Here is a 10,294-nt window from a genome sequence, read left to right as displayed (position 1 = left end):
CTCAGGTGAACCTCCTGGGCTATTAGGAAGTAGCGCAAAGGTGGGGCCCTCCCTCCAGCCAATCCCAGACACTGGCGTGCACCATCACTTTGCATGTTGGTCAGCCGTTGCACATCACCCTCATCTGGACCACACCTTTACTTGCAAAATGGAACAGCCTTGTGTCTAGTTTCTCTACACTGCAGGGCAATGTTCTTGGACAGCTTAAGAATTACAGGCTTAACATTTCCATATGGAAACTTTCCACATGTTTGACATGGTCAGTGAATGGTGTGTGTTGTATATAAAACGAATGGACACGAAGGTTCAGTGTATTTCCTTCATTTTGGTGCTCTGTATTGTGCTCACTTGCTTCAGTTTATCAGAGGTGTAACTCAAAATGCCTACCGGTCAGTGGCAGACTCAAGTTTAGAGAAGAGGGGCTCAAAGGTCACCAGACTGATCGGGAAAAGTCATATGAGGAGTGCGAATCGTTCCTTCTTTATCATTACTATTCTGATCTTGCAGTGCAAGGTCCATTACCCACAGTTTCTCTAGCAGAGTTCCTGAGTGAACAGGAAATTACATGTGTGGTCCTCTCTTACTGGTCCACTTGAAGTGTATTTGTGAAGATTTCTCACCAAAATACAACTAATGCAATACAACTAACTCAAGTACAGGTTACATATTAAAAATGAGCATGGGCTCCATTTTCTGAAAAGTAAAGCCAAAACAGAAGTGCCTCCTCAGGCTTCTGAAAGAGGTTCAATGAGGAGAGATCATTTGGAAGAACTGGACATGATTTATTGAGAAAAAGAAATAAATTAACACATTTAGTGATCAGACTCTGATGATCCATCATGGAAGAACAGAATCCCAGTGGTGATAGGATTTAGGACAGGACTCTTCCGAGTCTAGACACTGGTGGTGGTGAAGATGAAGCTGGAAGCTGAAGATTGATGTAGCTCTGACCAACTCGGATGAGGCGGAGACGGGGAGGAGGCAGGCAGTGATGTCAGTACTGGGAAAGTGAAAGTGATGTAAAGAACAGACTAGCTGAACACCCAGGAAAGCAGAATAGATAATGTCCATGAGAAAAGCAGAGCCCCAGGCAGGGGGGTCAAATACAAGGCCTGGGAGCCAGAATGCTGCCCCCAGTTTAGCAAAGACTCTAATCCAGTCCCCTGGACAGCTTCAGAAAATGTGAAGGAGTGCATAGTTTTCAGAAATGTAACTGTATTTGTATAAGTTTTCCAACGTTTCCAATTGATAAAGACTGCCCCTCACTACCCCCCCCCCCCCCCACACAGCCATTCATACTACACTAAAGTAATTAACTATTAGATAAACAATTACATGAGAGAAAAGTTCCTGTTTTTCCAATGTCAGCTAAAGAAATAACAAGATAATGTTCTCTTTTTTGACGAAGGATGGCAGGGTGTAATTCACGGTAGGCCAAGCTTGTTACTAACATGAGGTTTCACTGTCAGATCAACCCCCAACTCATCAGTTCTGCTTTCAAGACATCAAGATACCGACAATAAAACACTCAGCTTGAGGCTGAGTGTTTTATTGTTTTATTGTGTGCTCCTTGTCACCAAACATGTGGCTACCGCCATCTTTTTACATTCAGTCTTAGAATAGGCCTGCAAAAAAGCAAAACCGTACCTGATTTAAATTTAAAATCTCCTTCAAGCTAGTCTCCCAACTTAGCTTCACAGACCACTTAATCACAGCTCGTGGGGACTGAACTGCATTTTGCCATCTGGTGTGACAAACAAAAACATTTTATAAACAGAAATAATTGCAAACAATTTAGTGTTGGTTTGTACTTCTTGACAGTTTGCAGCCATGCATGGGTTATAAATGTGCTTGTGTGCATTCATGCTGGGGCATCCTAGGGTATTTAAAAGTAGAACTTGAGGCAGAGACTTCAGCTTGCCCCCCCTCATTGGAGCCAGCTCCCAGTTTGGATTTGGGAGACAGACACCCTCTCTACTTTTAAGATTAAGCTCTAAGCTTTTCTTCTTTTAATTTTTAATATTTTTTATTTATAAAGCTTATAGATCAGACTGGCTAAGGTGATCCTCAATGTCTTAGTTACACTAAAATAGGTGTAGGCTGCTGGAGACTTCCTGTGATTCACTGAGTGTTTTTCTTCAGTCTCTATGTGTTTATACACCAGTTTGCATTTAATCACTAGTTATTATTAATTTTAAAAAATGTTATTTCACATGTATAAAGGTAGGTAAATCTCACTGAGGCAAGAGGTCTCATATTTTAATAAATTTATTGTTGTTCTCTTCCACAGTATGATCGGTTTCCTGAGCCTGGATCTGCTGCAGGTTTCTTGCTGTTAAAAGGGAGTTTTTCCTGTCACCAAGTGCTTTTTCATAGGGGGTCATCTGATGGTTAGGCTTTTCTCTGTTTTATTGTGAGGTCTTTACCTTAAAATTTAAAGTGCGTTGAGGTAACTTTTGTTGTGATTCAAAATAAATAAAACATAACTGAACTGGATTATGCTGAGTAAGAAGAAATTCTTCTGTGACCACTAGACAGGACAGACTAACAAACACAATCAGGAGCTTTTATCCAGTGTTTCAGCTGAGTTCGTCACACAATGATTGGATCACCACCAGCAACCCCCACACCACAGCTGTCCCTCTCCAACAGCCAATCAGAAGTCTTGTCATTGTGTACAAACAAAAAAGTTTTGCGCCCTGCAGCCTTTAAATCAACCTGCAGTCAAGTATCGAGCAGAGCAGAGTGCACCACCACTATCTCCACCAAAAACGTAACCATTTGAAGGATGGAGCCCACCAGGCGCAGGGAGTCTGTTTGCAGGAGCTTGTTTGGCCCGGTGGACCACAGCCAGCTGCGCCGGGACTTGAAGCTGAAGCTTAAGGAGATCATTGAGCAGGACAGGCGGCGCTGGAATTTTAACTTCGAGTGTGAAACCCCGCTGCCCGGCCGGTTTCAGTGGGAGGAAGCCGCACGGCCGAAGGACGCTGCCCACCGTTCAGGTGGGGACAGGCCGAGCGACGGCGAAGACGGCGCAGGGACCGACCAGGAGAACTGCTCCAACATAACCAACAAGCGCAAGAGTCCCACTGAAGAGATGCTCCACAGGCTCTCCAAACCGGCAGCCAGTCTCAAAGACAATGCACGGATCACAGGTACAGGAAAATGAGTCCCGTTGGCTTTTGTTTGTTGGCTTATCGACAAATGTAATGCCAAGATATTGACCAATCTCGCGCTCCGATTTTCAGATTATTTCGCAAAGAGAAGGAGGACAACAACAAGAGCCAAGAGCATTCCGAATCATTTTCACGTCGGTTCTAATGAAGCAGCTCTGCGCAAGACTTTAAGATGAACATGCAGCTGAAAATGACTATTTGTTTTCATGGACTTGATCCCCACAACAAATTATTTTATTTTATTTTATTGTATGTTGGTGGATTTTATTTATTCTTTTTTTTTCTTTAGCAGTTTTTTTGTTTTGTTTTTTTAGATTGCATCTCTTATTAGAATATTTATTCTATTTATGGATGTTATGAATGTTCTTCACTGGCATTTAAAAAAATCTGTTATACACTCGTGCTGCTAATCTAACTTGTTCTAAAAAAAGCACTATTTTGTTAGGTCATTATTGTTATATAAAATGAATATGTAGCACATTTCTGTGCATATTACAGTTTTAATAAACTGTGATTATTGATCATTACATTTTATGCCTGTTGACTTTTTTTTAACACCAGGAAACTTTTCGTGTAAAGTAACAAATTTGTGATAGTTTCATTTTCATCTCCTATATCAAACCTTTTTAATGTGAATTTTATCTCTAAAAACTCTTTCTTTGATAAAATCAGACATAGCCATTCAGAAGCTCATGCATGATTGCCAGTCAATACTTTACAGATCTATACTTGTCTAAGACATACATTGAGAACTGCAGCACATCAATAATACACAATGTAAAAACTACAGATTGGTAATATCCAAAACAATGTCCACCACATTTTGCACTGTGACAGTTTGCTGACACTGAATAGAGCTTAATCTTTTTATCCTCCGGCTGTCAAACGTGTTGTCAGTCTTGTCTTTATATGCAAGACACCGAGACTGCTTTTTCTTACACTAAAATGTTCATCTATTTATAGCCGTGCCCTTTGGTGAACAGATTTCTAAATTATTGGTTTTTCAATATGACTGCAGTCTTATGAGAGAGTACATCTTTAGTGTTTTTTTGCTGTCTTTGCAGCAGACACAGATGAGTAGGTTAATAAGTCTCTCTCTTTCGCTCTCTCTCTGAAGTCATAGAAGAAAAAAAAACTATTCGGGTTGTAAGTTTAGCAATTCAAAGAAGAAAATTGTTTCAGAGTAATTGCATTTTCTGGGTTCTATTATGAGATATTTCATAATCACAATTGTAAGAAATGTGCCGTCAGGCTTTAAATTATATCCATTAATATAAACTGTAATTGCCAAATTAGCCCATTAGAAAAGCCAAATCCCGCATAAGTATGTGCACTCCTGCAGTGTTGGGGTTTCAGCTCTAAAGAACTTCAAGAGGCCATCTGGCCTGAGAGCAGGATAATAGCAACAAAGCAGAGCGTGCCATCTATTTCACCTGCAAATCAGCCTTTGGCACTCCTCGACCCCCCCACCCCCAGGTCTTCCCTCGGCTTTTCTATTTTCACTTAGTCCCTGTTCATAGTCAAAGTTGCTATCATCCTTGACAAGTGCCTGAAGCAATACCACTTACGCTTATTCTTACTTTGCCTTACGATTGCTCAAATGTCACTTTCCCAAAGGCCACCTGTTCATACTTGCTACACAAGCAAGAAAAAAGAAAGACAATAACACTTTTAAAAGGCTCGGTGACGTTGCTAACTGTGTTATTTCTGAATGGGAGACAAATGATCATTCACTTTGTTCCAGTGGATTTATTTTTCAAATAAACGTGTCAAAAATAAATAGCAAACTGTCCCATGGGTCCATAGGTTCCCATAGGATAGAGGATTCCCAGGTTTCCAACTCCAGCAGTAATTACATTCCTGAAAGAGAAGCATTACAAGCATCAGTACATTATCTGTGAATTTAACTGTCACTAACAAGCCTGCAATGATTGTTTCATGCAATTCTAGAGTGATTTTGCTGAGAGAACAAGAACTGTTCCTTCATAATGACCCATAGGTTGATTAAAAAACAAACAAACAAAAAACAAAAAGCATCCTGCAAAGAGTACTGCTTTGTTTTTGGCTGATTGGGATTTCATTAAATTGTCCAAAGTAGAAGAAATTGCAGAAAAGACACGCATTAGGACTTCCACTTGTGTTTGATCACTCAACAAATACAATCTGAGGAAATTGTATCCTTTGATGCGAAGCAAACTGCTGGCAAAATTAGCATGTTAGTGTTTTATTTCTTTTTTCTTTCTGTATGAAATGTGCCTTACAAATTGCCTCACCTAAGCAGATGCTAAAGAAACATGAAAAAAAAATCAGTTCATTGTAGCTTTAGGACATAATGACTTTCTGTATTGTTTGATTGTTTATAACGCAGATTACTCCAATATCCCAAACAATCCACGCCCTCCCTGTAATGAAACTCTCCCCTCACCCTCTTCCTGATCGCCACAAAGGCCAAGCACCCTCAGCACACTTTAGGAGGGTGCAGCCCATTGTTGTCCACACCAGAGGCAGATGGTCATTTGGGCCCTTTCTCCACATGGGTACTTGTATGAAGGAATGCCTGGACACCCCACGGATGGTCAGCAGGGAAAAGGTCACCATCTGCCGCTCAAAGGTCAGCTGTCTAAAGAGCATGGTATTAGCCATGCTTTTGACTGTTTCAATAAGCTGGCGAGGACACGACACACAGCTCCACCTCATTGTGTTAAAACATGAGTGATGCAAAATACTTGTGGAAGCAGTGACTTGAACGGTGCTCCAGACATTCAAGACAAGGACTCTTAGTTGGATTATTTGCTTTCATTTTTAGTGTGAAATACTGACTTTTTTTGTTTGCTTTTCCTTCAAAATACCTATTACAAAAGAAAAATGTCTTTCTGTAACTCAAATATTTATCTCACTGGTTTTAGTGAGAGATTGCTCGAGGCCAGCAGACTCAATACATAGACACTCAGTAATAATTAGTTCAATCTTTTATTGCTACGTAAAAGTTGTGCTAAACAACAAATAGTAACTGAAACTGTATAGTAAATAATGGCATATATTTAAGTAAAACCTATTAATGTATAAGAACAATCTCAAAGATGAATGCAGTTTAATGTATTATTTCAAAGAAGGCTTGGTAGTGATGACTTTAAGATATTTTATTTATTCCAGATTTGGGAAGTTTATTTGCATTTTTCTTTCTCAATAATTCGATCTTGCTTTGAAATTTCAGTAATCAATATAGTAATTAAAATAATATAATAATTGATTCTAAAGCAATATATGCACCTTAAGCTTTTACGGATTAAAAAACTAATGCAGATTAAAAAGTCTGTAAAAAGGTCAGCTACAATGTAAATCAGCACTTCCTAAATTTAAGACTCCCATGATCAGTTCAGAAACCTGGATGTTTTCTGTGGCTCACCCAAACCTCTCATTAGAGCTTTGGTCATAATATAAGCCAAAGGTCATGTTTTTCCTTAGTTGCAATTTAGCTCATTGCTTATGACACGTCATAGCCCCTTTCTTTCTACATACTTTCCCCCATTATTATGGATATATAAGGCAAATTCAGGATCAGAAATCAGCCAGAAAAGTAATCATATCATATCATAGCATACAAATTCACTTTCAACAACAGCCCACCTGAAGTACCATTACCATCCACTGGGGGGAAGAGAGACTACTGACATAGTCTAAAGAGCTTGGAAAGAAAAGCGTCTGGACTTCTTCAAGTTGCTTGAAGATGTTTGACCTCTCATTCAAGAAGCTTCTTCAGTTATAAGGTCAAAGGGTGGAGAGCCCCATATTTAAGTCCTAGGGGTGTGTCCCCCAAGGGGGTGAGAACCCCCTGTTGATCCTCTACCTAATCAAATGATTTACTGAAATAAATCATATGCTATTGCAGGATAATGCTTGAGAAAAAAAGTAACTCAGACTGTAACAGGATTGGCTCATAAAAACATGAACCATTGAAAGTTTTTTGCTTCACATCACACAGGCATGATTATGATTACTGCATTATTTTATTGTCAAAAGAGAAAGGAAATCTTCACATTAACAAAAAAGTGAAAAAGTGGAAAACAGTGAAAACAGCCTTTCATTTGGGATTTTCAAGTGATATATAGAAATGTAAGGCCCCTAAGAGTAATAAAGTTACTGCAAATTATTATAATTTCTACATATGCATATGCTAAACAGGAAGAATGGAGGTTGAAGTTGCAGGGTTTTTGGCATTAACCTGAATAAATGTTAAGTACAATACTCAAACCTGGCAATTACAAAGATCTAATAGCAATCTTTAAGAGATATTGCAGTGTTGAATTATTGTTTTTCTCTCACAGATGTCCATATTCCCCATGGTCTGCTGGGACATTCATCATAAATATCTTATATTATACTAAAAGAAGAAAAACTTGGTGTTTGCTTATTGGTTTCATCAGCTCTCATCCTGACTGCCAGTGGTGCTCGGGGGCGGGTTGGGGCAGACCACTGTGCTGGCGGTGTTGGAGGAGGCATACAAAGAGGGTGAAGATAGCTGGTCATAGCTTGGCAGGCTGTCCTGGCTGGGGAGGACTTTACAGGTCGGTCCGAGCCTTGACCCGCCCCCACCGTCGCCACCAGCATCCTTCTGTTCCAGCAGATATGCGAGGGACTCCACAATGCGATTCAAAGTCTGGTCCATGTGTGTTATCTGTAAGAGTTCAATCAAATATTCATTTAAGTGACAGCTATGACACCAACAGTGCCTCTTAGTAATTAAAATTAAATTAGGTTTGTTTACTTGTTAAACGAAGGAGCTACGGTTACGTTGTTCATAAAGTTTTAATTAACCCGTGTGGCACAAACAGCATCTTTAGTTTGGGCCAATTATTTTAATGATTGTAGTTTTCATGGTCAGTTATGAAACACAAACTAAAGTGATGTTTATTACAGGATTATGAGATGAAAATTCTTTAAAAGCTTTAGACGCAGTTTGATCTTTTTTTCATCCAATCACAAATAACAAAGAGAAAAAAATCACAGATGTATATAAAAACTCAGGGAGGGAATTGCACATTGTGTTCCTTTTTCTTTTCTTTTTTTTTGATGCATCTTTGAAATACATGAAAGCAAACAGTTCCTCTTTTTATGCCACAGAACTGGAACAGGCTCTTAAAGTTTTATATTTGAATCAACAAAAACGAGGCCACATGTGCACACATACATAGTGGCTCATGTTACATTACAGTAAACAAAGGCAGCTCTTGTTGCATTACCCAGAAAACTCCCAAATGCAGTTTATTTTCAAGGGTTCACTGAATTGTAAATTGTCATTGTAAACATCCTCTTGGGATAACCCTTGTGAACGGCTATAAAAGCTCAAATTATAGTGCAAGATAAATGGAGACGGAATTAAATATTTGACTTTTCTCTTGTACAAAGAAAAGAAAGAATCTCAAACTCTACAAGGCTTGTGAGTGTTACTGTATTTTTCCACTGAGGTTGCACAAATCCCACCTTGTCCTCCATCCTGTTGAGTCTGGATCCGATAGAGTTGTTGCCTTTGTCTTTGGCTCGGTCTTCAGAGGCAGACAACAGTCAAGTAAATAACAAGACAGAAGGATTAGGTCTGTGGTTTGTACCATAGCTGCTGTAATGTATTTCGAGAAGTCAGTGGAGTGATTCATTACCTGAACCTGTCTGGAACAAAGTTATCTTCCCTAAAGACTGGTCCAGTCTGGGGGAAACAATGGGAGCCTTAAGTTAGAGGAATATTTACACACTCTCTCTACTTCCCCTTTCATCTTCCTAGATCTTCTCCATTCTTTTTTTTTTTAAATTTATCTCTTTGCCTTTGACAGTATTGTACACATATATCCATGCTGTACTCAGGGGATATAATTCACATGAAGCTCATCTTATTTAAACCATTTACCGTCTCTGAAGCTCCTTGATGCGCACCATGAGATTGAGGTGACCCTGGGAGTACTGTTCAATCACATCTCGCACATCATACGGTTTACGAGCTTGCTACAACAGAGAGTTTCAGATTGTTTAATCAAAACGTCATCTCTTTTATTACAAATGTCTTGTCAGGATCAAACCCGTACGAATGTCTTTACATGCCAGAAACTGGATATTCTTTAGAAAATTATTCTGTCAAAGAAACTTATGTAAAAAAAGAAAGGTTTTACTCATGGCATAGAAATAATAAATTAGTTAAGTCAAGTCTCGGGTGAACAACAACACATGACATGACATGTTTGTTATTATTTCTTTAACAAAAACTAAGCCAAAATTCAGGAGACAGTGTGTGAAAATCTAAGTACACACTTACTGCTTTCATAGAAACTAAAAGGGTAACATTAGTGCACTAGTCTTATTGCTCATCAGCAAGTTTGATGACTGCCCTGGAGCATTCAGCAGTGTGTTAATACGAAGCCAGCGAGGAAAGACCATAGCAACGATCTTATCTTAGATAAGTAATTGTTGCTGCTCATTAATCTGGGAAGTGTTACAAGGCCACTTTAAAACAATTTTAAGTCCATCGTTCCACAGGGAGAAAGATTATTCACACATGGACAACATACAAAATAATTTCTAGAGTTACTATGAATGGACATGTCAGCAAATTCACTCCAAGGTCAGGCTGTGCAATGCTCAGAGAAATTGCAGAGAAAAAAAGGGGCCTTAAGAGTGCTGTGCATGAATGAATGCCTGCAAATGTTGTAAAGACGTAAAAAATGCTGTAAAGTTCCCCCACAATGACATGAGAGACTGATAAGTCATGTAGAAAACAATTACTTCAAGTTATTGCTGCTGAAGGTGGTTCTACAGCGTACTGAATCATGAGGTATACTTAGTTTCTCATCCACGGCTTCTTCTTTGGCTTGGTTCTTTGTTAAATAAATAATCATAAAGTTTGGTATGTCACACTTTTCCCCCCTGAAGTTATATTCGAATCATTTAAAGATCTGGTAAGGCCCAGACGATTTTTTTTTAAAATTATGCCCCAAAATGTAAAAGTTTAGAACAGAAAGAGAGTGCTCCTTCTCTTCCACAGATGTTTGGTGAGGTTTAGAAACCAGATATAAAGTAAATCCTGTATATACAGTAATTTTTATTAATTTAATATCATGGAAATGTTATTGTGA

At 39.0% G+C, this 10,294-nt stretch overlaps 2 protein-coding genes across 2 annotated transcripts in view; one reads left to right on the top strand and one right to left on the bottom strand.

Annotated features, from left to right (window-relative positions):
- The first annotated feature begins 2,788 nt into the window (after positions 1-2,788).
- cdkn1ca (cyclin dependent kinase inhibitor 1Ca) lies at positions 2,789-3,352 on the top strand. The gene is made up of 2 exons (XM_085357455.1): positions 2,789-3,155; positions 3,249-3,352. The coding sequence occupies exons 1-2, from the start codon at positions 2,789-2,791 to the stop codon at positions 3,350-3,352; spliced, it is 471 nt and encodes a 156-aa protein (XP_085213581.1).
- Positions 3,353-7,596: 4,244 nt separating this feature from the next.
- kcnq1.1 (potassium voltage-gated channel, KQT-like subfamily, member 1.1) overlaps positions 7,597-10,294 on the bottom strand; it is a 47,903-nt gene continuing 45,205 nt past the window's right edge. The window contains exons 15-18 of the mRNA XM_085357444.1: positions 9,076-9,170; positions 8,831-8,877; positions 8,658-8,719; positions 7,597-7,851 (exon numbers count right to left, since the gene is read on the bottom strand). Coding sequence (XP_085213570.1) covers positions 7,597-7,851; positions 8,658-8,719; positions 8,831-8,877; positions 9,076-9,170 — 459 coding nt within the window. The remainder of the gene's footprint in view (positions 7,852-8,657; positions 8,720-8,830; positions 8,878-9,075; positions 9,171-10,294) is intronic.

This window comes from Diplotaxodon limnothrissa, linkage group LG1 (genome assembly GCF_057381915.1).
Source record: "Diplotaxodon limnothrissa isolate DT_005_m linkage group LG1, D_limnothrissa_male_GT1.1, whole genome shotgun sequence".
Classification (NCBI taxonomy): Eukaryota; Metazoa; Chordata; class Actinopteri; order Cichliformes; family Cichlidae; genus Diplotaxodon; species Diplotaxodon limnothrissa.
Note: the sequence above shows the minus strand (reverse complement) of the source record. Positions and strands in the feature narration are given on the sequence as shown.